The sequence below is a fragment of the Primulina tabacum genome, chromosome 6 (assembly GCF_025594145.1).
Source record: "Primulina tabacum isolate GXHZ01 chromosome 6, ASM2559414v2, whole genome shotgun sequence".
Lineage (NCBI taxonomy): Eukaryota > Viridiplantae > Streptophyta > Magnoliopsida > Lamiales > Gesneriaceae > Primulina > Primulina tabacum.
This window is the reverse complement of record NC_134555.1, coordinates 1,159,879-1,173,349: the sequence shown is the minus strand read 5'-3', so window position 1 is coordinate 1,173,349 and position 13,471 is coordinate 1,159,879. Positions and strand designations below refer to the sequence as shown.

Sequence of the window (13,471 nt, the reverse complement as noted above, 5' to 3'; positions counted from 1 at the left end):
ACTCAACTATATCTCGGATGTGTTTATCATCGCTAGCGGCTACAGTTTATTGCATTTGGACTTCCCGCAACAGGATGATTTTTGATGATGAAAAGCCGAAGGTGGAGGCTTTAGTGCATAGGATTAAAATTATTGTTTTGCGTTGTATTCCTACGTCGGTAGATGTGTTTCATTGTGTAGAGTAATTGCTTGGGCTATTTTTTTTTATTTCGCATTCATCATGTCGATGAGTGTCTTTCTAGTACTTGAACTTTTTACCCACTGTTTTTAATGAATTAATTTCGTTTAAAAAAAAAAAAGACATACTCAAATACCCAAATGTGATTGGAAAAGCTCAAAAAATAAGTAAAATCCACATGCCAAGAACGTCGCCAAAGTTGGTCCATATCTCAGCCCGAATGGACTGGTTGTATTAAAGTTTGTGATCTTTCACAAGAAAATATGCGCAGCTCATAGTTTTGGATGGTCGACTTTCAGTATTCGAGTTACGGTTTGTGTTGATTTTATGTTCTGTTTCGTGGGGGGGTGGTTATGGAATATTCTTCAAATCACACGTCACTCTGTGCATCCAACATAAAGGATCTCCACTTGCTTTTCAACTCCCAACCAAAATTGTAAGATCCTGAGTTTAGCTTGATCCTCATCGTGCTCTACTGAAATCGTTGCCTGAGTCGAGTTGATCCAACTTGAATTTTTGAACATTTTAAAATTTTTAATACAGGCAAGAATGTGTCGGAAGTTAAATACAAAGCTGAACAATGCATTCATCCAAATACAAATTAAATACAAAGCACGAGATTATCTCTTTTTCTCTGCCTATGATTCCAAGAATTTCACCTCCAGGATTCCACCCTTTCGGCTCGTGAATTTAAGCGGCTAGTAATGCTCAATTCCTTGCTTTTTGCAGCAGGTTTTCTGGACTCTTTCTTCACATTATTGGATTTTCTTTCGGTCCTCCGACTCTTTTGTTGTCTTCTTCCATTACCAAAAGCATCTTTTTCACAGTCAAGTCTATTTGCAGAAAGATTATCAGACGCATCAGTTAGCATGCTCTCAACAGAACCAAGGAAACAATTGGCTGAATTGCTGGTTTCTGGCTTGGTTGGGGACGTAGAATTAGCATAGCAGTTTTTTTCTGACAACGGTTCTTCGCCAACACGAAGTTGTTCATCCTGGTCACTCACTTTGTTGACTTCAAGAATTACACGTCCCAACGAGCCCTGATGGGCATCTTCATCTGGAGGCTTCAAATTCAGTGCACGATCAGCATCTGGTACCGAATCTTCTCTTGCTCTCAATGTTTTCATGACGAGAGTTTTGAGAAAATTCATGACTTGGACCACATACATCAATGCTGTCAAAGGATCAGACATCTGTAGGTAACATATAATTGTGAGGTTTTGATCCCGGTACTAAATAGATCGCACCAGTTAAGAGGGACAAATAAGAAACACCATAAATAGCCCATCTATCAATTTTTTCTTGCTTACGTGAGTCATATTGGGTGCGAAAACCATGGCAATGTTCCGTGCATTCATTTTGTTGAGATATTCGAGCTGAGCAACATCAGCCATCAGGTTAATTGCCCAGTCCAGTAGTGCTTCTTCCGTTGGAGGAAGGAGACTAACAAGATGAGTGCACTCATCTTCTGATTGAGCCAGTATCACCTGTTCTGGGGAAAGGGAGTCCAATATTGCTCTAGGGAGTTCTCTAAACCAAGCCTAAATAGCAGCACCGCTAAGAACTAACGAAATCTGATAAACTACAAACTCAATATTTTCATAAATACATAACGGACAGATTTAAGACACACAAATAAAGAGACACGGAGGGATTGGTTCCTGTGCCTTTAACACACAAGGAAACAAAAAGAAAGAGGCAAAGAAAGAAAGAAAGAAAAGCACGATTCCCAGATGTATTGGTATTTAAAATCGGGGATTAGATTCAGCTCGATCCCGTTTAAAATTTTATAAAACAGAACGTAAAAGCAAACAAAATGAAGGATTGGCACCTTAATCAGGCCTCCTAAACAATGCACATCAATGTTTTCTGGGATCATCCCATTATTTAATTGTTCCCGGACATACTCTTCCTGGCCATTCTCCGCATTAATCCTGAAGATTCCTTCCGACTGCGAAAATTGGTGGAGAACAAACAGATGTATCTCAAAACAAACAATATAACACTTTCTCCAATTTTCCATGTGTACCAATATACAGAGGGAAACGAAATACCTGCAAGCCACCTTGCGAGTACAAGCGTCTTTGCATCATCAAAAGTATAGTTGGAACACAATTACCTCTGGTGTCAAAAGACAGCTGCATTGACTCCGTCGAAACTCCAAAAACTCTTGTACTGTACAAAGTGATATCAAACTAAAGTCGATCCGATATAATAATCACAGGTACTCTCTTCTTTTGTCTTGTTGGTATAATTAATAAATCCCATCACTCGTACAATATACTATCAGAATACATTCAGGGACGAGGGGAGAAAATAGTCCACCGTCTCCCTTAGCTTGTTACTATTTTCTTTGGAAAACAAAGAAATTCATAAAGGAGGCATTAAAAACAGAACTTTGTAACGATGCAATAGTGTTTGATTTCCAACTACTCAATCCGATGTTCCATTTTAACTGGAAAAGATAGTCACAATGTTATGTGAATGGCTCATCTAAATTACAGCAGGATTTGCCAATTCGCAAAGTCGTAACTTTGGGAATTGGTAATACCATGACCCCTTACTGAACCTTTCAGACCAAACACTGAGAGATTCTATAATTCCATGCTTTGCACATTAACTGCAAGTAAAAAATTTATCAACAACCAGTTGTAACAAATACAAGGAAAGAAGTTGCAGATAGAGCATTTAAAGCTTACCCAATTCACCGATATAATTTCCCATAAAGAGAGAAAAAAAAATGCAACGATTTACATCGGAAAACATAATTAAAAATTAACAAAATACCATCTTGTAGAAACAAATGGCACGCATGAAACAACCAAAACATGAAATTCAAGAAAATCGAATATCATTATGCAAAGAGAAAAAGGAAAAGGACTGACCTAGCACTAGGTGGCCTTCTCGGAACTTCAGGTTCAAACTCGACCGGGAGACCTAGAAACCCATCAAACCTGTCAAAAGTAACATGAGCAACATGTCTCACATTGGTAGGCACCCCAATCTCCATTAGCTGTTGTTCAAGCTCACAGCTTGTGCTTCGACAACCCACCAAAGATTTCCTGAAAACAGTCACCAAAACTGCCAGAACAGAGAGCTGATCCCCCCTCTCTTCTTCTACTCCGATTATTTGCGTATCAGTAATATAGCTATAATTACAATTATTTCTCCTGTACAAAGCTACAGGGTTAAGAAAGGTTTGTTGGGGTAAAGCATCATTGTTTGTAGGTGCTACACATGTAATGGAGGTTGGGTGTGAAGGCAGTGTCACTGTCATTTTTTAACCTTTTTCGATAGCAACCGCGTGTACGGTGTGTTTTAAGATTGGATTTTTGTGGGCTGAAATGGAATGGATTTGTTAGGTGTAGGGGGGTTTCTGGTCTGGTCTTGTCTTTACTGAGGGATCGGTTGGTGGAGGAAAGACGGGAAATGGGGAGGTTTCTTGGTGTACAGATACTGTAGGGTGTCAATGCTTGAGAATTTGGTTAGAGTAGAGTTCGATTCAAGAAAAGATTTGTGGAAGGTGAGGATTGTACATCATCATCATCTCCCTTTTTTCTTTCAATTCTTTGTTTTTTTTAAAAAAACTTATTTATATATTTCTCATGCTTTCGGTATTCGAAAGGAATGAAATAACGATTATTCAAACTTAAATCTTCCGTAAATCTTACTAGATAATTGGTAATCAATATTGGCAAATATTCTTGTCATGTTCTTAATTTCTTGTTATAACACTAAGCTAAATTAATGGCCGCCTAGTTATTTTATATTATACCAGGCAATCCTATTTTTCAAATTTACAAAAAGTCATGTGAAATCGTCTCATTAGTCAATTCTGTGAAATGAATTTTCTATTTTAGTCACTAACAAAAATTATTATTTTTATGTCAAATTTTTTTTTTTTATAAATATGAGCATGATTGACTCATCTCACGAATAAAGATACATGCAAGATATGACTCATCTCATATGTTATTCTAAAAATAATAGTCTTTAAGCATTCATATATTATAAATAACAAAATGTCCACTGTTTTTATCTAGTTTCTAACATCATTTTATATATTTAAAAAGAAAGTTGTCATGCTAGAATAATTTTTGTGAATAAATAAGTAAGTTCATACAATTTATACGATGAAATGTATAACTCACAAATACGAAGAGTTAGAAATTCAGAAATACGTATCATGTTTGTATTTCTTTGGCGATATCACATAGTGGGTTAAAAATCATTGCAGTTGTAGGCGTAGTTTGTAAATGTTGTGCATAGTAGTTTTTGCTATAAAAAATACATTTAGAATGTTAGTCATTTTTGCTATAAAAAATACATTTAGAAAATGAAGAAAGAAGGTTTGTTTTATAACATACTGAGAAAGAGTTGCATAGTCAGATTAGAAAATTCAACAATAGGATGTTCAGACTCAATGCGCTTCATCAATTGCCCTTCGTGTATTGCCAAGTCGTCCCACGTAGTGACAGAAATAGTTTCCATTCTAAACAAAATATTTTATATGTTACAAATTTTAAGATATGCATGTTTATATGTGGAATTTTTTTATTTAAATTTACCTCATGTTGAGAAGCATAACTTGTCTCATTTGACCTTCTGTTTTATCTAGTCTGACGAAATTGCTTAATGGTATGACTTTATTTGGTATACCGATCACATCTGTACACATTTCATTGGTGTTATAAATATAAATATGACTTCTATTTTCAATTGAAAAAATTATTTATTTACGCAGAACTTCTTTTGCATTCATGATATTGACGAGTTCGTCAAATCCCTTGAATTTAAATGTTAGGTGTGGCATCTTTAGCACCCGAGATAGCTCTGAAACTATGGTATTTTTTTGTAAATTCAGCTCAAATTTGGGGTTGACATTTGAATATATGGAGTCTATGCATGTGATAAGAGGGTTGTATATTGTATACCACTTATTGGTTTCCAATAACTTGCGAAAATATATTTTCATTGAAATTTGAGAAAATCAATCCATTAATCATTGTACCCTGTTTTTTGCAAAAAAAAAAAGTAAGAAAGATTAATTTGATAGTAAAATACGTGAGTATGAATATTAAAGTTGAGGCATAAGTAAACTTATATATGTCTGTTTTAATTTTTTTTCAAAGTTAAAGAAATAAGCATATGCTGAGAAATAATATTTTTTATTACTCTGATAGTGGAATTATGTTTTTACATCGTTTTGCGGTATATATATATATATTTTAGTTATAGTAAAACTTAGAAATATAAAAACTAATAATTATCAAAAATGAAAAAGAAATATAAAGGCTAATTATTTTCATATGAAATATATAATATTACAAAAATAAAATGAAATTATTTATTATCTAATTAAATTTTATTATTTTATTGGTTTAGTTTTGATAAATATATCCCTACTTGAACAATATAAACTTTATTTTTAATATTTATATGCGAATAAAAAAATGATTTGCATCTCATTTTGGTGATTTGCATCTCATTTTGGTTCAATTTCTTTTCAATTTTTTCAGTTTGGATTTATGGTTTTTTCGAGTCACATTAAAAGTTAACACCCCTATATCAAAATCAGTGACTTGCTGATACATTTTGAACTATGTCGTATCTGGTTTTCATAATGAAAACAAAAAATAAATATGTTGCACCTAAAATATTTTTCACATAAAAAATTTTTTGCTAACTCAAAATTTAAAATTTTTTTATCACTTTTTGTGTTTCATAATTTATTTGCTAACTCAAAATTTAAAATTTTTTATCACTTTTTGTGTTTCATAATTTATATGTAAGATAATTAAATGAAGAATCAATTATTAATTTTTTAACAGTGGTTCAACGTTTATGAGACAAAAAATGGTAATATAAGATAATTTTAAATGATCGTACTCTATGTTAAATAAAAATATTATAAATTAGTTTGAACATCAAATTTGTTGAGGGAAAAATAATTTGGTCGATCTGATTTAGTTGATATTTCTTGTAGAAATGTTAATTATCAAATTATAATTGAATGTTTTTTATGAAAAACTGGTTGAAGTAGTATTTTAATCAATTTGATTAAATAAATTAATTATTGTTTTTTTCCATTTTTTATGTAATTATTGTGGAGTGTATAATTCGGGAATTTTTAAAGAAAGATTAAAAGAATAAAATAAAATTTATGATAATTCGTGTTATGCAGTTTTACATAAAAAGATACAATAATAAATCATCGGCGTAAAATTTCAATTAATGAAGATGACATCGTTTCTAGAGTAGATTGTTCGAATGATAAAAATCATACGAACAGAAGATATCTACTTTTAAAACACACAACTTTAATATCATATGTGTATGTAAGTTTTCAACTTCAGAAATCAAACTACTATTCTAATTTTAAATTTTCATTTTCATCAACTAACAAAAAGTTTTTTTAATAAATTGTCGCTGAAAAAAATCAACGAATTGTGGTATAAGAGTCAAAATGCATACTGCTTCCAACTTCTAAGTGACCATAATCGATCAAACATGTAGAAAACATAAAATGAAACATAAATCTATCATATCAATATTCCACCAAAGAATTGAACCAGAATATTCAAACAAGTCCATCAAGCAATTCTCATAGAAAGATTAATTTGATGGTAAAATACGTGAGTATGATTGTGTTTGTAAATTTCAGAATACAAATAACTATAGGTACTATAACATATGTCACTGGAAATGTTTTTTTTTTTTTTTGGTGAAAAAGAAGTTGAGATGTTTAACAATTATTTACTGTTGTGCAACAATTTGATGATAAAAATGAGGTGGTCAAATATGTATATATAAAAGTGAGTGAAAGAGAAAGTGTACATGCATGAAAATGAGTGAAAGAGTCAATTAAATAAATACAAGAATAATCAATTAAAGATGAGGAAACAATTAAAGATGAAGAAGAGAATGGTACAAATTTAATGATGACAACTAATTAACGAGGACAATAGAGTAAACCACAATTCAATTCGTATATTTATATATATATATATATATATACAGTGTGTGTAGTGTGTGTGTGTGGATAGAAGATTTTTAAGTGGTGAGCCATGCAACTTACACTATTAAATAGCAAATACTTACAATTTATACGAATGAATATGACGGTTTGAATAGTCTTAACTCCAGAATATTTAGATGCACCACCAAAATAAAAAATGAGATTTGTTACATTAAAATTTTGTTGGGGAAAAAACAAAACTATATCCATATCTCGAGAAAATATGACATTTCATTATTTTAACTTTTATATGATATATGACTTGTTGATATACGTTCATGCAAAAGTAAAAAGCATGTTTGATTAATTTATCATTTAATGACTAGTTAGAATGAAAAATATTTTAAATATAATATTATAATATTTTCAGGTGTAAAAATATGTAACATCTAATGTTAAAATCAATGTTATAAAAGACGATGCTTAGACATTTATTAGGCGCTGAATGATCGGTCACGTCTCAATTTTTAGAAAGACGATGTGATATTCCGGTGCTGCTAAAAAATTGGTCACCTAGGCTTCTTGACCACCTACCATCTTTCCAAACACTAACTAAAACGGAGACAGCATAAAAAAGCGTTTTCTCCTATTTTTTATTTGTATTTCTCCTGTCCATCTTTACAACGACTATTTGCTGTTTTTTTAAGACAGATGGAAAATGATGGAGTAAAGCAAAAGAACCCCAAAAAGATATGTATGTTTTCCACCTTGTATACGTTGTGAAATCCCGTTGATACATTTAACAAAATTTAAACTCCGATTGGCGCTCCAAGAAAAATTTAAAAATTTGAAACAAAATACGATTTCCACGCTGTACAAGAAAATCTCATCACTTTACGATGTACAACGTTAACATAGAGATTATTTCCATCCCATGAATTTTTCACCATATACGATATAGACAAAAAATTATGTGAGACGATTTCACATGTCATATTTTGTGAAACGGATCTTTTATTTAGGTTATCCATGAAAAATATTACTTTTTATTGTGAATATCGGTAGAGGGTCGTCTCACAGTTAAAGATTCGTGAGACCGTCTCACAAGAGACATACTTTACGATATAAGCAAGCAGTTGCATTTTTATCAGTACACATACGATGTATAAATATCTCATGTATTACCTTTTTACCTCATATATTTTGATGGTTTTAAATAGTTTTAGTTGGTATTAAAACAATTATAAATTTATAATGTAAAATACAGTACCAGTGCGTTCACTGTGGCTTTCAAGTTTGTTTAGTTAACATAATTTGATTTATAATAATCCCTATTTATTAAAAAGTAAGTCGTATAATTAAACACGTTTTAATTATTCAAATTAATTAAATACAAAAATAATAAATAAAAAAAGTCGATGTGATAAAAAACTTAATGTGTACTAATATAACGACGCACGCTTGTATAATATTTTTTATAATTCATTTGATTTATAAATATAATTATAAAAAATAATGAAGGACTACACTGTAATTTTGATATATAAATTAAAAAATAAATTGAAAAATAAAAGAATAAAAAAATGACCTCAATAAGAATTGAACCTATAACCTAAATCCTAAGAAACAATGGTTTTATCCGCTGAACTACATATAATTTGCATTAAAATTTTAACATTTTATTAATATATATAATTATTAAAACATACCGTGACACCAAAGTTAGTTACTCTAAGTGTCTCAAACTTAATAAAATAGTATCGAAGTATAGATAAAGTAAACAAGAAATATGTATGAACACTCTCGACCTGTAGAATATACTTTTTATATTTAGTGCAAAAAAAATTGTGTATTTTAGTACAATACCTAAGACGGTATGGGTCGGAGATTTTCATCCTTTGAAATGATTCTAAGCAAGCAGAATTCCCCATTAACACTCAAGACTGAAGCCACCTCCTCGATTCATACCGCAAGGTAACAAATATGAAAACAAGCTACCAGATTCAAGAACGATACTATGAAATACATGGAACACATAAAGAACACGACAATTTCAGTATCCAAGATGACCTATTTACCACTACAACGAAGCTCGACTTAGTGCATCCCAAATATACAGTCATTGTGGGCGGGCAACCGGCTCAAGAGCTTCAACAGTAACCACACTATTTCCTCTGATAACCTACAATAGGCAGCAAAACGTAACACAGAACAGTAAGCTCGACATCCTTCGAGTCGTGACAGGAAATGAACGATTCGAAAATTCGGGACTTGAAGGACTTACCACCATGCCAATATCGGTTTTCTCATCTCCATTCACTTCAACAGTGTTGTCTATCACCAGGTTCATAAACTGATCGAAACCACGAAGGGTTCCGACCACTGTACGGTTGGCATTCAGCTTTACTGCAACAGTTCACAGTTCATCACATACAGGGAATGGAAATTAACATTACTCTTGACAAGAACCGATAATTCTAGAGCACGGGAAATTTTTACGCAACACATAATAGCAAAGGCTCGCGCTAATCATGACATCACATGATGCCATTTTACACAGATTGCACCAACCATAAATGGTGTTTATGTTAGAAACTGACTATACCAACATTCATAAAATATCTTGACAGTTCAAATTTTCGAATCCTGAAATCAAAGTTCATACTCCTAGTTATTTCTATCAACACATGTACATTTTACAAAACCGAGCGAGTATCAAACAAAATCCAGCAGTTTATTCCAACCCATTTGAAATTCGATAACTTTAGTTAGATGGTGTGTGCCTCTGCCTGATGTTTCCCAAAAATTGACTGATCGACTTAATCATACACGCATAACATAAATTGAATGCACGAAATCCAAGTATGGTAAAATATGAAACACTGGTTATATTTTTAAAAAAAAACAGAGACCATTGCTTCAACGAAACTATATTGAAAAAAAAAAACCCTAATCTGAAACTAACAAGATGAACAATTGGGCTCTTACTCTGTAGCTTCTTGTCCATGTACCTGCCCGTCAATCGAGAAATAGACAGATTAATTTACAAAAATACGAAAAACTAATAAGATATTGCGGTGAACTCTAAATTCAAGCTCCTTACTTCTTGAGATCTGGGGGTTGACCTGATCTGCTCATGGCGAAACACAAACACAGAACGAGAATAACGCGGGATTAGCTTATCGCTGTTGGAAAACCCTAATCAGTGTGAGTAGGAATGAAGATTCAAATTCGATCGTAGCGGCCCCTACAATGGGCTGGGCCTTTGTTCGGACTCAAAAAAATTAAACGGGTTTTTCTGAGCTGAGTTATCCATTGAACTTTTTTTTCCGAATTCTTCAAAAAATTGGAAATAGAAAATTGAGATTTTAATTTCGTAAATTGGTTTGTTTTAGTCCTATAGCTTGTCAAATTTTGATTGTTATATAGTAACTTGAACTTTTTTGCTTTGAATATTTTACCCGAAACAACTAAATCAATTGAATATGATTTATTTTACATCGATTCTAATATACATGACGTATATAGACAGAATAAAGCTTATTACTCTATTGAAAATTAATGCCATAAAAAAGACATAGAAAAATAAAGCAATATAACCTTCAATATTTCAAAATGAAAGGAAAAAAATTTGTCCTTCCTTTTTATTTTTGTTAATATACATTTTAATATGTGTAATATAACTTTATTTTTACCACATATATCACAAAAACAAAATTGTGATAGTTATTCGAAAGAATGGCTAAAAGAAGAAATAGATGGATAAAAAAAATCGAGCCATTACAGATTCTATCGTATCCCCATGTGATCCAACAAATTAATATCAAATTTATAGCAATCTTTACACATTTTATTTGATCAATCTCCATATCGTTTCCTCTGTTTTCCGATTTGCAATTTCCCTCATAAAAAAAAATATTCGATTTCATTTGTAGTGACATAATTTGTAAATGACATGTCATTTACAAGTTTATGTTCCTGAATTTATGTTGTATTTAATTTGAATGAAATAATTTGATTTGGAGAAAAGATTGTGTTTAGGTCATTGACCATATATGCATGTAACTCAAATTCATGTCAATTTATTTTACTAAATTAATAAAAGAGAGATTTGAAGATCACCAAATATAAATTTATCAAAGCAATATTAAAATACATTAACAAAGCAAATATGTTCAAATACATATGGAAATCAAGTTAAAATCTCAATTTATTATTTTTTAAAATCAAGACCCAAATCATTTGATTTTAATTATTATTAGGAATTAGAGTTTTGCAGTTATTTATTTCGTAATGAATTGGTAAATTGGTATTTGGCAAACCCACAAAAATTCGGGAAGACTTCATTTGTTGGAATCAATCTATTCTTTTAATAATATGAGACGAGTCAATCCTACCGATATTCACAATAAAATCAATACTCTTAGCATAAAAAGTGATATATTTTCATGGATGACCCAAATAAGATATATGTCTCACAAAATACAACCCGTAAGACCGTCTCAAATAAGTTTTTTTCTAAATGAGGGTACTTGTTCGGGGGTTAGCATTGGATCGGTTCGATTTGTAATAAAAACTCGAATCAAATTACCAATAATTTCGATTTTGTGAAATTACAAACCAAATCAAAACACTCAGACCTAGGTTTCGGTGTGGCTTGGTTTGATTTTTTTAAAAAAATAAATTTTTTGATTATTTTTAAACATTATTTTAAATTTCTAAACTAGTTATTATACAAACATAAATATCAATATGCATATAATTATTAAATAATTTAACTTTTTAAACATATGCTAATTAAATTAAGAATTTCGTGTCAAAATATTAAATTTCTCAAAATGAATTAGTTCAGGCGCTTTTAAAAAAAAAAAGTATTTCAGCTTCAAACTTTGTAATAGCGGAAAGATGATTGCTGCTCGTCCCTTACAATATTGTTTACAGCCACATGTACATTATACATTTCAATTTAACAATCACAAAAAATCATATGACACGGTCTCATGAGTTAATTTTGTGAGACATATATTTTATTTGAGTCACTAACGAAGAAATATTAATTTTTATTGTAAATATGAGCAGTGTTAACATGTCTCATAAATAAATATATGTGAGATCATCTCATAAGAGATCTATTTATACACAATTTTTTGCTCGCTGAACACCCAAACATCCATGATCTTTTGTCGATCAGAATAATGTATTTGCTTGGTGCATTCCTACTATAGAATTGGGCATCCCGACTTAATAAATTATGGTATTCATTAATCAGAATGTGTTAATTAACAGACATATTACAACATTAGATATATATCTCCCCAACATATTACTCGAATTGGACATTAGGTTGTATTAATTGCTTCTGTTTATGAACTAATTAAAATTTTTAATTACTATTTTTTTATGACATTATCTTTCGATGTGCACTAGGTAAACCATTATATTAACTCAGTACTCCACAAACCAAACTTGACAAGTAAATCACACTGAGCAAGAACTCAACAAGATACTCATATGATAAAGTGTTGGTAGGAAAAATCAATTCAAACATATGACTATCGACAAAAGCCCACATACTACACTAACTCAAGATAAAAATTTGTGTGAGACGTCTCACCAGGGGCGAGCCAAAGGCTCCTATACCCGGGCTGGGTTACCCAATATTTTTAAAAAAAATTATATGTAAATTTTATATAATTTTGGAATAATATAATATTAGCCTGAGTAGATCAATTTAATATATTAAAAAATTATAGAGTTTAAAATTTTAGCCCGGGCGGAGCCATATTTCTGGCTCCGCCACTGGATCTTACGGGTCGTATTTTGTGAGACGGATCTCTTATTTGGGTCATCCATGAAAAAATATTACTTTTTATGCTAAGATTATTAATTTTTATTGTGAATATTGGTAGGGTTGACCCGTCTCACAGATAAAGATTCGTGAGACGGCCGTCTCACAAGAGACCTACTTCTTACTCAAACATACATATACTGCTTCTTAATTAAGTGGACAACTCACCGTTGGTTTATTTTAGTATTTGCTTTTAGAAAAGGAAAATTTGTCATAATTTCAAAATTGCATGGTCACAATTCCTAAATTCGTCGCATTTGTAAATTTTTCTCTTGAAACAAACTCTTCGGTTCTCAGGGGTATTTTCTCGGCAAAAAAGTGGATTGCAGACGGTAATCTTGGAGGATTTGTCCAACTAATACTTCCAAAACTTGATAATAACTCCAGATTTTTTTTCCGAATATAAAGCCAAAAATTAAAGACAATTAGTTAGATGTTATGTGATCTAAGGTAATTAAATTAATTGAAATGGAAAAATTATGAAC

The 13,471-nt window shown here is 31.3% G+C and overlaps 2 protein-coding genes across 3 annotated transcripts; both read right to left on the bottom strand.

Moving 5' to 3' along the window:
* Positions 1–676: 676 nt before the first annotated feature.
* On the bottom strand, positions 677–3,700 carry LOC142548500 (rho GTPase-activating protein 5-like). Its single transcript, XM_075656855.1, has 5 exons — positions 3,066–3,700; positions 2,235–2,355; positions 2,012–2,131; positions 1,491–1,721; positions 677–1,373 (listed from the first exon to the last, which is right to left on the bottom strand). The coding sequence occupies exons 1-5, from the start codon at positions 3,455–3,457 to the stop codon at positions 834–836; spliced, it is 1,404 nt and encodes a 467-aa protein (XP_075512970.1). The 5' UTR covers positions 3,458–3,700; the 3' UTR covers positions 677–833.
* Positions 3,701–9,094: 5,394 nt separating this feature from the next.
* On the bottom strand, positions 9,095–10,396 carry LOC142547967 (putative small nuclear ribonucleoprotein G). 2 transcript variants are annotated; one of them, XM_075656337.1, is made up of 4 exons: positions 10,242–10,396; positions 10,113–10,149; positions 9,423–9,539; positions 9,095–9,320 (listed from the first exon to the last, which is right to left on the bottom strand). In XM_075656337.1, the coding sequence occupies exons 1-4, from the start codon at positions 10,274–10,276 to the stop codon at positions 9,258–9,260; spliced, it is 252 nt and encodes an 83-aa protein (XP_075512452.1). In that variant the 5' UTR covers positions 10,277–10,396; the 3' UTR covers positions 9,095–9,257. The 2 variants fall into 2 exon arrangements, with proteins under 2 accessions (XP_075512452.1, XP_075512453.1); XM_075656338.1 differs by having other exon boundaries at positions 9,423–9,544; positions 10,127–10,149.
* Positions 10,397–13,471: the final 3,075 nt, after the last annotated feature.

Bases quoted from the DNA above. Each gene is read 5' to 3' on its own strand.
- LOC142548500 (XM_075656855.1), bottom strand. From the start codon at position 3,457: ATGACAGTGACACTGCCTTCACACCCAACCTCCATTACATGTGTAGCA. The intron at 2,132-2,234 runs GTATTTCGTTTC...CAATTTTCGCAG, and splicing joins ACTCGCAAGGTGGCTTGCAG to TCGGAAGGAATCTTCAGGAT. The intron at 1,722-2,011 runs GTGCCAATCCTT...GCTGCTATTTAG, and splicing joins GTTTAGGAGGCCTGATTAAG to GCTTGGTTTAGAGAACTCCC.
- LOC142547967 (XM_075656337.1), bottom strand. From the start codon at position 10,276: ATGAGCAGATCAGGTCAACCCCCAGATCTCAAGAA. The intron at 10,150-10,241 runs GTAAGGAGCTTG...ATTGACGGGCAG, and splicing joins CAACCCCCAGATCTCAAGAA to GTACATGGACAAGAAGCTAC. The intron at 9,540-10,112 runs GTTCATCTTGTT...GTTGCAGTAAAG, and splicing joins TACAGAGTAAGAGCCCAATT to CTGAATGCCAACCGTACAGT.